We start from the raw sequence: 17,736 nt of genomic DNA, 5'->3' as shown, positions 1-17,736 counted from the left end.
CGTGGGTCTCTATCTCTCTGTGTGTGTGTGTGTGTGTGTGTATAGGTGGTGATCTGATTAAGCAGGCAGCTTTAGTCGATATGTTTAAGCAGACAAATGGCGCCTATACTGTATGTGTAAAGAGGGTGTAAACAGGAAATGACCTTCATCGGCAACAAAGCCTACAGCCAGTTAATTTACTAGCCTGTAGATCCTTCCTGACACACGCAGGGACTGACACACACACAGATACAGTATATCGTATACACCCCCATTGTCCGTTACAAAATGCACAACCTCTTCAGTATAGTTGGGTTCCCCATAGGAGTTGAGAGTGTGTATGTGTCGACTCAGCAGTCTGTGAAGTTTAGTGCAAATACATTCGCCCAGAGAATTTCTGTATTGGGTTAATGGAGCATATGAGGAGAAATTATGACCTCAATGTTTTTTCCACGCACCGCTACATGGCACAGGTCGGAAGGCGGGATGACAGTATGTCAAAGAGGAGGACAGCAGGAGGAGGAGTGGAGAGAGGGAGCGTGGCAGACTGTCAGGGGATGAATAGAGAGGGGGAGTGAAGGAATGGAGGGGTAGAGGGCTGCCTCTTGGCTGGGGTCCAGGGAGGAAGGAGGGAAGGACTGTGCTTGAAGAGAGAGGGTGAGGAAGGGGGATTGTGGAGGTCTGTCAGATGAAAGGAAAAGAGGAGTGGTTTGAGGAGTAAGGGCTACTACTTGGTTAGGCTCCAGGTAGAGGAGAGAGGGAGAGAGGGAGGAGGAGTCGAGAGGAGAGGGAATATAATGTCATCAGAGGATATAATATACTGTATCTTTATATGGGGGGTGAGAGGACAGGTCGAGTATGACAGTGTGTAGGAAGTAGATCGGAGAGGGGATTACATCTGTGCTCCAGAGAAGGAGAGGAAATGGGGAATGGGTATGTGACCATCTGTGATGGGAGGAGGGGAGGGGAGAATAGGGGGTTGTAGAGTAGAAGAGAGGATAGTGTAAAGGGGGATGGAAGAGTGGAGAAGGGGAATACGTGCTGGTGCTCCACTGCAGTACGATAGAGGGTGTGGTCTCAGACCAAGTCTAGGCACGTATATGGCAGCCTTTATACACAAACACATGTACACACACCCACACCACTTCCTCTCTCTCTTTCTCCCTCTCTCTGTCTCTCTGTCTCTCTGTCTCTCTCTCTCTCTCTCTCTGTCTCTCTCTCTGTCTCTCTCTCTCGCTGTCTCTCTCTCGCTGTCTCTCTCTCGCTGTCTCTCTCTCGCTGTCTCTCTCTCTCTGTCTCTCTCTCTCTCTCTCTCTCTCTCTCTCTCTCTCTCTCTCCTCTCTCTCTCTCTCTCTCTCTATCTCTCTCTCTCTCTCTCTCTCTCTCTCTCTCTCTCTCTCTCTCTCTCCTCTCTCTCTCTCTCTCTCTCCTCTCTCTCTCTCTCTCTCTCTCTCTCTCCTCTCTCTCTCTCTCTCTCTCTCTCTCTCTCTCTCATCTCTCTCTCTCTTCTCTCTCTCCTCTCTCTACTCTCTCTCTCTCTCTCTTCTCCTCTCTCTGCTCTCTCTCTCTCTCTCTCTCTCTCTCTCTCTCAATAGTAGTGCAGCAGAGTTTCTCAATATGCCATACTACCGTATCCACACTCTCATGCTCCGAGAGCATCTTCGAGGACGTATTCATTTGAGAAGCACTCACACTCCCCCTACTGTATTACCATCACACTGCAGTCTCCCCGCTACTGTATTACTCACGCTGCATCTCCATCTAGCTGTATACCACGCTGCATCTCCCCCTACGTGTATTCACCTCACGCTGGCATCTCCCCCTACTGTATTACACTCACGCCTGCATCTTCCCCCGTACTTGTTATTACCTCAACACTGCATCTCCCCCTACTGTATTACCTCACGCCGCATCTCCCCCGTACTGTATTTACCTCACGCTGCATCTCCCCCTACTGTATTACCTCCGCTGCATCTCCCCTACTGTGGGGTATTACCCTCACACTGCATCTCCCCCTACTGTATTACCTCACACTGCATCTCCCCCTTACCTGTATTACCTCACGCTGCATCCCCCCTACTGTATTTACCTCACAGCTGCATCTCTCCCTACTGTATTACCCTCATCGCTGCATCTCCCCCTCTGTATTACCTCACGCCTGCATCTCCCCGTACGTGTATTTACCATCACACACACTGCATCTCCCCCTACTGTATTACCTCACGCTGCATCTCCCCGTACTGTATTACCTCACACCACACTGCATCTCCCCGTACTGTATTACCTCACGCTGCATCTCCCCGTACTGTATTACCTCACGCTGCATCTCCCCCTACTGTATTACCTCACGCACACTGCATCTCCCCTACTATATTACCTCACACTGCATCTCCCCCTACTGTATTACCTCACGCTGCATCTCCCCCTACTATATTACCTCACGCTGCATCTCCCCCTACTGTATTACCTCACGCTGCATCTCCATCTACTGTATTACCTCACGCTGTATCTCCCCCTACTGTATTACCTCACGCTGCATCTCCCCCTACTGTATTACCTCACGCTGCATCTCCCCCTACTGTATTACCTCACACTGCATCTCCCCCTACTGTATTACCTCACACTGCATCTCCCCCTACTGTATTACCTCACGCTGCATCTCCCCCTACTGTATTACCTCACGCTGCATCTCCGTCTACTGTATTACCTCACGCTGCACCTCCCCCTACTGTATTACCTCACGCTGCACCTCCCCCTACTGTATTACCTCACGCTGCATCTCCCCTACTATATTACCTCACGCTGCATCTCCCCCTACTGTATTACCTCACACTGCATCTCTCCCTACTGTATTACCTCACGCTGCATCTCCCCCTACTGTATTACCTCACGCTGCATCTCCCCCTACTGTATTACCTCACGCTGCATCTCCCCCTACTGTATTACCTCACACTGCATCTCCCCCTACTGTATTACCTCACACTGCATCCTCCCTACTGTATTACCTCACGCTGCATCTCCCCCTACTGTATTACCTCACGCTGCATCTCCCCCTACTGTATACCTCACGCTGCACCTCCCCCTACTGTATTACCTCACGCTGCACCTCCCCCTACTGTATTACCTCACGCTGCATCTCCCCTACTATATTACCTCACGCTGCATCTCCCCTACTGTATTACCTCACGCTGCATCTCCCCCTACTGTATTACCTCACGCTGCATCTCCCCCTACTGTATTACCTCACGCTGCATCTCCGTCTACTGTATTACCTCACGCTGCACCTCCCCCTACTGTATTACCTCACGCTGCACCTCCCCCTACTGTATTACCTCACGCTGCATCTCCCCTACTATATTACCTCACGCTGCATCTCCCCCTACTGTATTACCTCACACTGCATCTCTCCCTACTGTATTACCTCACGCTGCATCTCCCCCTACTGTATTACCTCACGCTGCATCTCCCCCTACTGTATTACCTCACGCTGGCATCTCCCCCTACTGTATTACCTCACACTGCATCTCCCCCTACTGTATTACCTCACACTGCATCTCTCCCTACTGTATTACCTCACGCTGCATCTCCCCCTACTGTATTACCTCACGCTGCATCTCCCCCTACTGTATTACCTCACGCTGCACCTCCCCCTACTGTATTACCTCACGCTGCACCTCCCCCTACTGTATTACCTCACGCTGCATCTCCCCTACTATATTACCTCACGCTGCATCTCCCCCTACTGTATTACCTCACACTGCATCTCTCCCTACTGTATTACCTCACGCTGCATCTCCCCCTACTGTATTACCTCACGCTGCATCTCCGTCTACTGTATTACCTCACGCTGCATCTCCCCCTACTGTATTACCTCACACTGCATCTCCCCCTACTGTATTACCTCACACTGCATCTCTCCCTACTGTATTACCTCACGCTGCATCTCCCCCTACTGTATTACCTCACGCTGCATCTCCCCCTACTGTATTACCTCACGCTGCATCTCCCCCTACTGTATTACCTCACGCTGCATCTCCCCCTACTGTATTACCTCACGCTGCATCTCCGTCTACTGTATTACCTCACGCATGCTGCACCTCCCCATTTACTGAACCTTTTTCCAGCCAGGACAATGGCACAAAACAAGATACAATACACACAAAGCAAATGTTTTACTTAATAATTATCAGCTTCAGTGAGGGGAAAAAAGTATTTGATCCCCTGCTGATTTTGTACGTTTGCCCACTGACAAAGAAATGCTCAGTCTATCATTTTAACGGTAGGTTTATTTGAACAGTGAGAGACAGAATAACAACAACAAAATCCAGAAAAACGCATGTCAAAAATGTTATAAATTGATTTGCATTTTAATGAGGGAAATAAGTATTTGACCCCTCTGCAAAACATGACTTAGTACTTGGTGGCAAAACCCTTGTTGGCAATCACAAGAGGTCAGACATTTCTTGTAGTTTGTACACACCTCAGGAGAGATTCTGTCCCACTCGTAGTGTGTTACTGGCTAGGCCACTCCAGGACGTTAATGTGCTTCTTCTTCAGCCACTCCTTTGTTGCCTTGGCCATGAGTTCTGGTCCTTGTCATGCTGGAATACCCATCCACGACCCATTTTCAATGCCCTGGCTGAGGGAATGAGGTTCTCACCCAAGATTTGACGGTACATGGCCTCGTCCATCGTCCCTTTGATGTGGTGAAGTTGTCCTGTCCCCTTAGCAGAAAAACACCCCCAATGCCAAATGTTTCCACCTCCATGTCCTCTGAATCATTCAGATGTTCATTGGCAAACTTCAGACGGGCATGTATATGTGCTTTCTTGAGCAGGGTGACCTTGCGGGCGCTGCAGGATTTCACTCCTTCACGGCGTAGTCTGTTACCAATTGTTTTCTTGGTGACTATGGTCCCAGCTGCCTTGAGATCATTGACAAGATCCTCCCCTATAGTTTTGAGCTGATTCCTCACCGTTCTCATGATCATTGCAACTCCACGAGGTGAGATCTTGCATGGAGCCCCAGGCCGAGGGAGATTGACAGTTCTTTTGTGTTTCTTCCATTGCCAATAATCGCACCAACTGTTGTCACCTTCCCACCAAGCTGCTTGGCGATGGTCTTGTAGCCCATTCCAGCCTTGTGTAGGTCTACAATCTTGTCCCTGACATCCTTGGAGAGCTCTTTGGTCTTGGCCATGGTGGAGAGTTTGGAATCTGATTGATTGAGTGCTTCTGTGGCCAGGTGTCTTTTATACAGGTAACAAGCTCCCTTTAAGAGTGTGCTTCTAATCTCAGCTCGTTACCTGTATAAAAGACACCTGGGAGCCAGAAATCTTTCTGATTGAGAGGGGGTCAAATACTTATTTCCCTCATTAAAATGCAAATCAATTTATAACATTTTTGACCTGCGTTTTTCTAGATTCTTTTGTTGTTGTTATTCTGTCTCTTAATTTTCAAATAAACCTACCATTAAAATTACAGACTGATCATTTCTTTGTCAGTGGGCAAAATCAGCAGGGGATCAAATAGTTTTTTCCATCACTGTAGCTATATGTGATAATAATCTAATAATAATAATCTAGCTAGTCAGCTAGTTAAGCAGAACTTTGTTATCCAATTCTTTGTGGCTAGCTAGCTAGCTAACAGTAGTAGCTAGCCAGTTCGCCCTATTGACTTACTATGGGCTTGCAATCTACGCACACTACAGTGGGTATTGTAAGCAGGTAAACATACCTAAATTAACACAGAATGTATTTATTAACGTTTTCAAGATAAAATATTGTAGTCAGGCAACATACTGTATGAATGGGCAACATTTAATTCCGAAGTTTGAGTTTTTCTCTCTCTTCAGCTCAAATAATTGACTGATTTCAAGAAATTGGTTGCCTCATATTTCTACTCCATGCTTTTCATTCAAGCTTGCGTCGATGCATGCTTCTAAATGTGTACGAGCGGAGTACGCATCCTAGAAGTCCCCTCCGTGCTCCGTTTCGCATACTTTGATTTGGACACATGCTCCGACCCTCCCGTGCTACAGTTTGCGTGCTCTGAGCATATTGAGAAACACCGACTGTGTTCCATCCACAACCCTCTGTATGTGCTGAAAGCCGTCTATGAGACCAGGGAGCAGGACTGCATAGGGAGGAAAGGAGATGCAATTGGATTTGTCTGCCGAGGCAGCGTTTTCAGTATGTGTGTGAAAAGCCATCTGTGGAATGACATTAGCATAGGAGGCATGCATAAGTGACAGTCCCACTACTTAAGAGCATAGCAATAGAATGTATGTAAACTGTAGGCTAAGGAACAAAGAGCATCCATCTCTCTGACCTTCATCCATCTCTGTCCTTGTGAAGTTCAGGGGCACATCTCAATAGTCTAAAGGGCCCTCCTCTATTTGTCTCCTTCACCTGCGCTGATCTGAAAACCAGTAATAGGTGAAGTCATTATGGGGAAGGAATGCCTACTTTTGAATAAGCTTTGATCCTGGTCTTAGAAGTAGTGGAAACAGAGACAAAGAGGGTACACCTTTCCAGACTTTTGAGCTGCAGCCCCCCGTGTGTCTTAAAGCTCAGAGTGAGAGCTATAACCAGGAGAACGGATATGGCTATAGTCATAGATGCAATACAGTGCATCATATGTCACCCTGACCTCTGTGGATCTCCGCAGTTGTGGCTGTTTTTATTGTCAGTATACATCTTTGTCTCTGACGGTGTAGCTTTGTCTCTGACGGGGAATCTTTGTCTCTGACGGTGAATCTTTGTCTCTGACGGTGTATCTTTGTCTCTGAGGGTGTATCTTTGTCTCTGAGGGTGTATCTTTGTCTCTGGGGGTGTATCTTTGTCTCTGAGGGTGTATCTTTGTCTCTGAGGGTGTATCTTTGTCTCTGACGGTGTAGCTTTGTCTCTGACGGTGAATCTTTGTCTCTGACGGTATATCTTTGTCTCTGAGGGAGTATCTTTGTCTCTGAGGGTGTATCTTTGTCTCTGATGGTGAATCTTTGTCTCTGCCGGTGTATCTTTGTCTCTGACAGTGAATCTTTGTCTCTGACGGTGTATCTTTGTCTCTGACGGTGTATCTTTGTCTCTGAGGGTGTATCTTTGTCTCTGAGGGTGTATCTTTGTCTCTGAGGGTGTATCTTTGTCTCTGAGGGTGAATCTTTGTCTCTGAGGGTGTAGCTTTGTCTCTGACGGTGAATCTTTGTCTCTGACGGTGGATCTTTGTCTCTTACGGTGGATCTTTGTCTCTGAAGGTGTATATTTGTCTCTGACGGTGGATCTTTGTCTCTGACGGTGGATCTTTGTCTCTGACGGTGTATCTTTGTCTCTGAGGGTGAATCTTTGTCTCTGACGGTGAATCTTTGTCTCTGATGGTGTATCTTTGTCTCTGACGGTGTATCTTTGTCTCTGACGGTGGATCTTTGTCTCTGACGGTGTATCTTTGTCTCTGACGGTGAATCTTTGTCTCTGATGGTGTATCTTTGTATCTGATGGTGAATCTTTGCTGAGCAGACACTGGTGACTCAGGGAGCGGTAGGTGTCTGTCGGTCACTACTGGTATTATCTGTATGTTCAGCTGAAGTGGCCTTTCCTCTGAGTGTCTTTGATCAAGGGCACACGCACACGCACACACACACACACACACACATACACACACACACACACGCACACACACACACACGCACAGCCTTAGTTGCTGAATAACAGGAAATAAAAGCAGAATGTTTGCTTTACACCACATTAATAACAGTTTTACTTTCGTGTTGATAACCTAATGAGAGCGGATGGGGATGTCAATGTAAATATGTGTCCTCCTGAGAGGTGAGATGAGATGAGAGTACAGCTCTCACTATGACCAATAATATCTGTGTCTGGTCAAATCAAAGCCTTTTTAGGTGCTACTGTCACCAGTCAATGGTTTAGTGCCATTAGAGCTGACTCTGAAGACATACACACACACGGCAGATCTCTTTATGAGGGGATCTAAGGCTTTTAAGTCCATGCTTTACTATCAACACCAGCACTGTTTTTATTCCAGAGGAGATCCCAGCTACTGTAAACAGCCTAATACCCACAGTTTAAAACTCATACCTCCTGAGCGATCTAGCATGACACTACCATTCCTCAGCAACAATGTAAAGCCTTGAAAACAACCCTTTGAAATTGTTATTCAATAGTACAGAAAAGGGCAAATACTATAGAAGATTTGTCTGTAATATTATCATCATCATGTTGTAGCAAACAACCTTTTCAACAAGGACTCACGGTCCGGAATGGCTGTTCCTACTATTTTCATAAGGATGTGGTGAATTTACAACACTCCAAACTGGTAACACTTTTTAAACCTTTGTTTGTAGACATCTTTCACCACACAACCACTGATCCAAAATAGAGGTTTACAGTGAAATATAATGAGTACATTCATTTTAACACCAAAATATTAAATAATGACATCTTCTCAATGTAGTTATTTTAACAATCAGTTAATCCAATAGCAGAAAAAGCAAGGTCGACTTATTCCACATTTTGTTGTGTTACAGATGGAATTTCAAACAAATTAAATCATATCAAATCACATTTTATTGGTCATATACACGTGATTAGCAGATGTTATTACCGGTGGAGCGAAATGCTTGTGCTTCTAGCTCCGACAGTGCAGTAATATCTAACAAGGAATATCTAACAAATTACACAACATATACCCAATACACAAATCTAAGTAGGAATGAATTAAGAATATACATATGGACGAGTGATGTCAGAGTGGAACGGACTAAGATACAGTAGAATAGTAGAGAATATAGAATATACATATGGACGAGTGATGTCAGAGTGGAACGGACTAAGATACAGTAGAATAGTAGAGAATACAGAATATACATATGGACGAGTGATGTCAGAGTGGAACGGACTAAGATACAGTAGAATAGTAGAGAATACAGTATATACATATACAGTTGAAGTCGGAAGTTTACATACACCTTAGCCAAACACATTTAAACTGAGTTTTTCAACATTTCTGACATTTAATCGTAGTAAAAATTCCCTGTCTTAGGTCAGTTAGGATCACCACTTTAATTTAAGAGTGTGAAATGTCAGAATAATAGTAGAGATAATGATTGATTTCAGTTTTTATTTCTTGCATCACATTCCCAGTGGGTCAGAAGTTTACATACACTCAATTAGTATTTGGTAGCATTGCATTTAAATTGTTTAACTTGGGTCAAACGTTTCGGTTAGTCTTCCACACGCTTCCCACAATAAGTTGGGTGAATTTGGTCCCATTCCTCCTGACAGAGCTGTTATAACTGAGTCAGGTTTGTAGGCCTCCTTGCTCGCACACGCTTTTTCAGTACTGCCCACAAATGTTTTATAGGATTGAGGTCAGGGCTTTGTGATGGCCACTTCAATACCTTGACTTTGTTGTCCTTAAGCCATTTTGCCACAACTTTGGACGTATGCTTGGGTCGTTGTTCATTTGGAAGACCCATTTGCGACCAAGCTTTAACTTGCTGACTGATGTTTTGAGATGTTGCTTCAATATATCCACATAATTTTCCATCCTCATGATGCCATCTATTTTGTGAAGTGTACCAGTCCCTCCTGCAGCAAAGCACCCCCACAACGTGATGCTGCCACCTCCGTGCTTCACAGTTGGGATGGTGTTCTTCGGGTTGCAAGCCTCCCCCTTTTTCCTCCAAACATAACGATGGTCATTATGGCCAAACAGTTCTATTTTTGTTTCATCAGACCAGAAGACATTTCTCCAAAAAGTACGATCTTTGTCCCAATGTGTAGTTGCAAACCGTAGTCTGGCTTTTTTATGGCGGTTTTGAAGCAGTGGCTTCTTCCTTGCTGAGCGGCCTTTCAGGTTATGTCGATATAGGACTCCTTTTACTGTGGATATAGATACTCTTGTATCCTCCAGCATCTTCACAAGGTCCTTTGCTGTTGTTCTGGGACTGATTTGTACTTTTCGCATCAAAGTACGTTCATCTCTAGGAGACATAAAGCGTCTCCTTCCTGAGCGGTATGACGGCTGCGTGGTCCCATGGTGTTTATACTTGCGTACTATTGTTTGTACAGATGAATGTGGTATCTTCAGGCGTTTTGAAATTGCTCCCAAGGACGAACCAGACTTGTGGAGGTCTACAATTTTTTTTCTGAGGTCTTGGCAGATTTCTTTTGATTTTCCCATGATGTCAAGCAAAGAGGCACTGAGCTTGACGGTAGGCCTTGAAATACATCCACAGATACACCTCCAATTGACTGAAATTATGTCAATTAGCCTCATAAGCTTCTAAAGCCATGACATCATTTTCTGGAATTTTCCAAGCTGTTTAAAGGCACAGTCGACTTAGTGTATGTAAACTTCTGACCCACTGGAATTATGATACAGTGAATTGTAAGTGAAATAATCTGTCTGTAAATAATTTTTGGAAAAATGACTTGTGTCACAAAGTAGACGTCCTAACCGACTTGCCAAAACTATAGTTTGTTAACAAGAAATTTGTGGAGTGGTTGAAAAACGAGTTTTAATGACTTCAACCCAAGTGTATGTAAACTTCTAACTTCAACTGTTTCACAATAAAATATATTTTGCATCTTCAAAGTGGTAAGCATGTTGTTTAAATCAAATGATACAAACCCCGCCCAAAAAAATCTATTTTAATTCCAGGTTGGAAGGCAACAAAATAGGAAAAATGCCAAAGTGGGTGAATACTTTGGCAAGCCACAAGGTGAAATTCCTGAGTGGTTTCCTTCCTCTCCGGCAACTGAGTTAGGAAGGACCCCTGTATCTTTGTAGTGACTGTGCAAGCGGCACCATGAATACTGGGTGTATTAATTAGCACTTTTTTACTCTAGAACTTATTTAGGCTTTCCATAACAAAGGGGTTGAATACTTATTGACTTAAGACATTTCAGCTTTTCATTTTAACTTCATTTGTTTAAAAATAATAATCAAAAAGCATAATTCCGCTTTGACATTATGGGGTATTTTGTGTGGGCCAGTGAAGGAAAAAGTCTATAACACAACAATGCATGCGAACTTGGATCATTTTTTTGAGATACTGAAACCTATAATATAGTCATCAGAATATCTATTTAATTTATAGCTTTCACCAAATTCGAGCTGAATGTTAAATGTGTAATGTTCCATGAGGACTTGGTCTGTAGTCTGTAGTGACACTGTACAAACCTACTATATTTGCTGGCAGTGGAGTAGAGGAAATGGGATGGGCTTTAAAGAACAGGGAGAGAAAGCACTGAAAGTCTGTCTCCCCCTCTCTCTCTCTCTCTCTGTCAGTCTGTCTCTCTCTCTCTCTCTCTCTCTGTGTCAGTCTGTCTCTCTCTATCTCTCTGTCAGTCTGTCTCTCTCTCTCTCTCTCTCTCTGTGTCAGTCTGTCTCTCCCCTCTCTCTCTCTCTCTCTCTCTCTCTCTCTCTCTCTCTCTCTCTCTGTGTCAGTCTGTCTCCCCCCTCTCTCTCTCTCTGTCAGCCTGTCTGTCTGTCTGTCTCTCTCTCTCTCTCTCTCTCTCTCTCTCTCTCTCTCTCTCTCTCTCTCTCTGTCAGTCTGTCTCCCCCCCCCCTCTCTCTCTCTCTCTCTCTGTGTCAGTCTGTCTCCCCCTCTCTCTCTCTCTCTCTCTCTTTGGAAACACAGGGCCACACTACGTGTAAACAGTCTCTTATATAAGCGTCTCTATTGGGTCATGAATAGAGAGGTCTGTTTTTGTGTTTCTCTGTTTTGTTGCTTGGTGCTGTTGGTTGTGCTTCAGTAGTTTAAAGCATAGTATTGTTGGAATAACAGAGTATGTTCACTTCGAGGTTTCCTGTAGGTTGTCGCGAGAGTAGGCCACTCGCTCACAGAGACGCCTTCTGCCTTAGTGTATTACTTCATATACTTACTAGCTTGTTACAGAGTAATTACGTACGTTATTACACCAATAGTTATTCTGATCACTTCGTAATGTAACATGCCGTCTTTAATCAACTGATTGGAGAGCAGCTCTTCTTACCACAGTAGTAACCATCTGAATCCGTGCTGAACGGCAGAGCTGACCTGTGTCACACCAGGAAGTAAACACACACATTAGAAGATGTTAGAGTGGACCAGACCTCTGAAGAGGCAGGAAAAGGAAGGGGAGGGAGAGCTGCACACTGTTCTGACTGCCCTGGAATGGGATTGGAAAGGTCAGCAGAATGTCATGCTTCGTACTGTTCTAGGACTAACACACACTAAGACACACATTTACACGGTTCCCCATTTATGACATCCGTGAATGTTTTCATAAATACTGAACATGCCCGGGGTTTTTATGTGACCTGCATGTGACCTTAGATGGGAATCTATGACCTTTTTATTTTGGTGTGACTGGAAGAGGGATGTAATGTTTTCTGTGAAACATTGATGATGGTGTCCTCTCTGAGCATCCATTCTATCACCCGTCTCTGAGAAAACATGGACCATTCTAACACCGTCTCCCTTCCCCAGAGTTCCCACCTGGCCCTAATAGACACTCTGATGATGGCGTACACGGTGGAGATGGTGAGTGTGGAGCGGGTGATGGCCTGCGTCCACCGCTTCTCCTCCCCTCCCAATGACCTCTCCTCCCACCCCGACGGATACATCAGGGACCTGCCCTACGACACAGAGGACGCAGTCACCACCTGGATCAACAAGGTAGGGTACACACACGCTCACACACACACACACCATTAGTATTGATGCTAATGTTGCTAGCGTACCTCCCGTCGGCATCCTAGTAATGTCCCAGCATCCTACATCCTAAAGAGTACACACTCTGGCTCCGTGTTGTCGGCTACCATCTGAGCTTGTTGACAACATTCCTCCCTGCTGCGAGCCCAAGGCCAGACGGATACACACATGCAGACACGCATGTACACACACGTATGCTTCACACACAGATTCACACGCTTACAAATGGAAACGGAAAAATGCACACTCATGCAGACACATGAGGATGGACGAACACAAATATTGACATGAATACACATGCCCACAGATGTGGGATCTTAATTTGACTAGTTTCCTCTCAGGAGTAAGATTTAAGTATTCAAAAAATATAGGGATATATTTTTTACCGGAAATGTGTTTTGATAGGCTACCGTAGGCGATAGTTTTAGGTGTGAGATCTAGTGAGAGTGAGAACTATTTGATTTCCCTCATGAAGTTTGGTTTATGTGTGTTGTACATGTACAACAAGGCTTAGAGCTAGAGCGCATCATTTATGAGGTTATGAGAGGTTGCAATGTTTTCATGGGCTGAATGATGGAAGTCATAGGACTGTTTTTAAAACTACATTATGGTAAATTTAATCTTGCCACCAAGAATGTTTAGTCTGTCACGAGAGACTGTAGTCGGTCTCTTTCTTTCTCACTTGCACACACAAAAACAAAACCGCTGCATTCATTCCCCCTTATTGGTAATGTGACCTTCAATAATATCCATTCTCTTTCACAATCCTCTCTCTCTCTCTCCTCTCTCCTCTCTCTCTCTCTCTCTCTCTCTCTCTTCTCTCTTCTTCTCTCTCTCTTCTCTCCTTCTCTCTCCTCGCCTCTCTCTCTCTCTCTCTCTCTCTCTCTCTCCTCTCTCTCTCTCTCTCTCTCTCTCCTCTCTCTCTCTCTCTCCTCTCTCTCTCTCTCTCTCTCTCTCTCTCTCTCTCTCTCTCTCTCTCTCTCTCTCTCTCTCTCTCTCTCTCTCTCTCTCTCTCCTCCTCGTTCTTCTCTTCTCTCTTCTCTCTCTCTTGCACACACAAAAACAAAACCGCTGCATTCATTCCCCCTTATTGGTAATGTGACCTTCAATAATATCCATTCTTCTTCCACCAATGCTCTCTCTCTCTCTCTCTCTCTCTCTCTCTCTCTCTCTCTCTCTCTCTCTCTCTCTCTCTCTCTCTCTCATCTTCTCTCTCTCTCTCTCTCTCTCTCTCTCTCTCTCTCTCTCTCTCTCTCTCTCTCTCTCTCTCTCTCTCTCTCTCTCTCTCTCTCTCTCTCTCTCTCTCTCTCTCTCTCTCTCTCTCTCTCTCTCTCTTCTCTCTTCTCTCTTCTCTCTCTCTCTAGGTGAATGAGCACCTCAGGGAGATTCTGGTGGAGGAGCAGAGGTTGAGAGAGAGCTCCTGCCCTGAGAGCACAGCTACTGCATCACAGAGGGTGAGTACTGACAAGCACACACTGACACACACGCTCTGACTTCTCTCCCTCGTTGGCCTCTGTTGACATGGTCTGATATAACAGTCTGGACAGGGTCTCCCAGGCCCAACAGCAAGGGTCCCTCTCCAACTCCACGAGTACGAACTGAACATACAGCTGCAGAATATTGTTTTCTTTCCGTCTCTCTCTTGCTCTCTCTCGCTCTTGCCACTTTCACTCCTCTCTTTCTCGCTCTCGTTTTCTCTTTGACACAAACGAACACACACACACACACACATTTCCTCTGCTAACAGAAGAACAGATGAGCTCAGTGTCATGTCAGCTGTATAGAGATATTGGCAAGAGACTCAGCTGCACTACTATGAGAGAGAGAGAGAGAGAGAGAGAGAGAGAGAGAGAGAGAGAGAGAGAGAGAGAGAGAGAAGCAGAGACCCACACAACACAGAGCAAGCGAGAAAGAGAAAGGGGAGAGAGAGAGCAAAATAGAGGGCAACAAATAGTGGGATAGGGGGAAAAAAGTGGAACAGAGCAAGACTGGGGGCAAGGCAGAGAGAGCATCAGACAGACAGAGAGAGGGCAACAGAGATCGAGTGGGACAGACTGCACTGAAGGGACATTAGTTATGTAAGGCCTATGTGACATTCTGAGTCATCCCTCTGGTCTACTGCTGACAGTACAAAGAGACACGAGAGTCCTCATCTCACCCACAGTGACCTGTGTCAAGTCACGACCCTGTCTGAGAGGTCAAAGATCAAACCTAAAATGCTCTTTAGTGGCCAGATCAAATCTCCTCAGTGAAAAACAGTCAACTCACTGTGATAACAAAGAATATAATCACAAAAAGGTGGTAACCCAGCTAGCACGTTTCCTGACCAAAAATAAATAAATCTGACAACAGAAGTGGCTATGTTCTGGGAAGGTTTATTTTTAGTTTGCAGGGAGGTTCTGAGAACGTTTTACTCTTGTTCCTTCACAGTTTTCCCGCAAGGTTTTATTAACGCTCTGTGAACGTTAATGACACTTTAGGTTATTTGGAGGTTTTTGAATAACTTCCTTAAAAAACTTTCACTGAAAGTTTCGATAGCACTGTTAATAACACTGCTAGCTTATTTTGGTCCACTTTGATGAACTCCAAGCACAGAAACATGCAAACACATTTAGTGGTATTTGAACCTATTTCTGCTCTCTATCCATAGAATTAGTCCATGCCATGTTTTTTTTTACACATACATAGTTGTTTTAGTCTATTCAAACAGACCTCATTTCAAAGGAAACACGCATTCATTAACATCAGGTAGGGCCAATTAGTGGGCGCAGCCAACACACTCGAACACACTTAACAAGACAGTTATGTGAGTTCAAGATGCTGAGAACAGAATGTATATGTTTTAAATAACATTCTTGGAGCATTCTTCGAGATGCTGAGAACAGAATGTATATGTTTTAAATAACATTCTTGGAGCATTCTTCGAGATGCTGAGAACAGAATGTATATGTTTTAAATAACATTCTTGGAGCATTCTTCGAGATGCTGAGAACAGAATGTATATGTTTTAAATAACATTCTTGGAGCATTCTTCGAGATGCTGAGAACAGAATGTATATGTTTTAAATAACATTCTTGGAGCATTCTTCGAGATGCTGAGAACAGAATGTATATGTTTTAAATAACATTCTTGGAGCATTCTTCGAGATGCTGAGAACAGAATGTATATGTTTTAAATAACATTCTTGGAGCATTCTTCGAGATGCTGAGAACAGAATGTATATGTTTTAAATAACATTCTTGGAGCATTCTTCGAGATGCTGAGAACAGAATGTATATGTTTTAAATAACATTCTTGGAGCATTCTTCGAGATGCTGAGAACAGAATGTATATGTTTTAAATAACATTCTTGGAGCATTCTTCGAGATGCTGAGAACAGAATGTATATGTTTTAAATAACATTCTTGGAGCATTCTTCGAGATGCTGAGAACAGAATGTATATGTTTTAAATAACATTCTTGGAGCATTCTTCGAGATGCTGAGAACAGAATGTATATGTTTTAAATAACATTCTTGGAGCATTCTTCGAATGTTACTAAAAGTTTTCTTCATGTTTTGAGAACTAAATGTTTTAAATGTTTTAAATAATATTTTTTTAAACATTCTCTGAACTTAAATGTTCTTGTGGTTTTTATGGAAAATGTTCCTAATATTCTCGGAACAATTTGAGAACATGGCATTAAATAAAACCATGAGGAAACCTGTACAAAATGTAATTTAAATGTAACTATGTTTTAACTTTTAGTAAACATTCTTTTAAAAGAATGAAATACCAAGAAAAGTATGTTTTTTGGTTAAGTTCCTTAAATGTGTTGAGAATGTTCCAAAGCCAAACCCCGATCAGTTCATTAAGAGTTGCCTCTTTGTTCGTTCTCCTGCCAACCGCCCAAAAAACCTCATGTGAATAAATCGGTTTTCAGTCCGGGCCTGATATTCTAAGAGTTGATTTGGGTTGGGTCGGCACGGGTTTATGGTTTGCGCAACATTGCAACCTACGTTTGAGATCAACGCCTGGCCGTGACTGTGTAAGAAGCGAGCCTGTATCTCTGAATGAGAATGAGATTCAATTTATACGATCTCTCTCCCTCTCTCTGCTCTGATAGACATGAGTCTACAACTCTCATCTCTCCAGCGTTGGTCATTTATTTCCTTATAGAATCAGAGCTTCAGCACCCCTGATAAATTGAAATGAATTTTCTAAAGTTATAGAATAACTACTGTCTGGTCAGAAAGAAATGAAGTAATTCAGAATAGCCTACTACACCATGAGAAGGCCTGTAATTTAGCCACAGAGGATCAATAACGTATATTTTTTAAAGCCTGGCTGTGGATTGTGTGCAACCCACTGCAAATCTGTCAGTGAACAGCATGCAGACAAAACAGGCCTTTCCCAATATTTCAGATACAATTGCGAGAAAAAACACAGGTTGGAAAGCAAATGGCTCCTGCTGAAAGTGAAGACTAATCTGTCTGCTACCAAAATATTTGATCAACTTCCAAATATTGTTTTACAATGTAAAACAAGAGAAAGATAGGCTTTTGGCACAAACGCATCGGCCATCACCGGCGAGTGATCTGGGCATCATTGGGTGAGTCAGTGAAACTGGAAAGCATTTGTAGGACTATAATTTCCTCCTCATATTGCAGCCTACAAAATGTGTCTCCACAAGACACGGTGGTTTTCTTGATCTCAGATGTTCAGTTTGTCAGTGTCATAGTAGCCTGTCATTTCCATCATTTTCAGTCAAAGTCTCCAGTCATGTGAAATGACGCAAAACTGCATGAAATGCGTTTATAAAAGGACACATTTCCCCTGACCCTAGGCTATTAACAATGGTCCCCATGTGTGCAAGTTCTGGAAGCGCCTCTTACTGCTCTTTGCAAATGCATGATATGCATGCAGTGCTTTATTATAAAGGGGATTTTTCCGGTCACCCCCTCTGGCACTCACGTTTTGTTCTGGCACCTCCGAATTTACAACTGAACCACGGCTCACACCAAGCTCAAAGAAACATATGGTTCTCAGAACTTTGTGTTACCT

General features: G+C 44.0%; 1 protein-coding gene across 2 annotated transcripts in view; it reads left to right on the top strand.

Annotated features, from left to right (window-relative positions):
* camsap2b (calmodulin regulated spectrin-associated protein family, member 2b) overlaps nt 1–17,736 on the top strand; it is a 65,611-nt gene that overhangs the window by 17,473 nt on the left and 30,402 nt on the right. For both annotated transcript variants that reach the window (XM_031806433.1, XM_031806434.1), the window contains exons 3-4: nt 12,469–12,657; nt 14,058–14,147. In XM_031806433.1, coding sequence (XP_031662293.1) covers nt 12,469–12,657; nt 14,058–14,147 — 279 coding nt within the window. The remainder of the gene's footprint in view (nt 1–12,468; nt 12,658–14,057; nt 14,148–17,736) is intronic.

Source organism: Oncorhynchus kisutch, linkage group LG27 (assembly GCF_002021735.2).
Source record: "Oncorhynchus kisutch isolate 150728-3 linkage group LG27, Okis_V2, whole genome shotgun sequence".
Lineage (NCBI taxonomy): Eukaryota > Metazoa > Chordata > Actinopteri > Salmoniformes > Salmonidae > Oncorhynchus > Oncorhynchus kisutch.
This window is presented reverse-complemented; position numbering and strand designations above follow the sequence as displayed.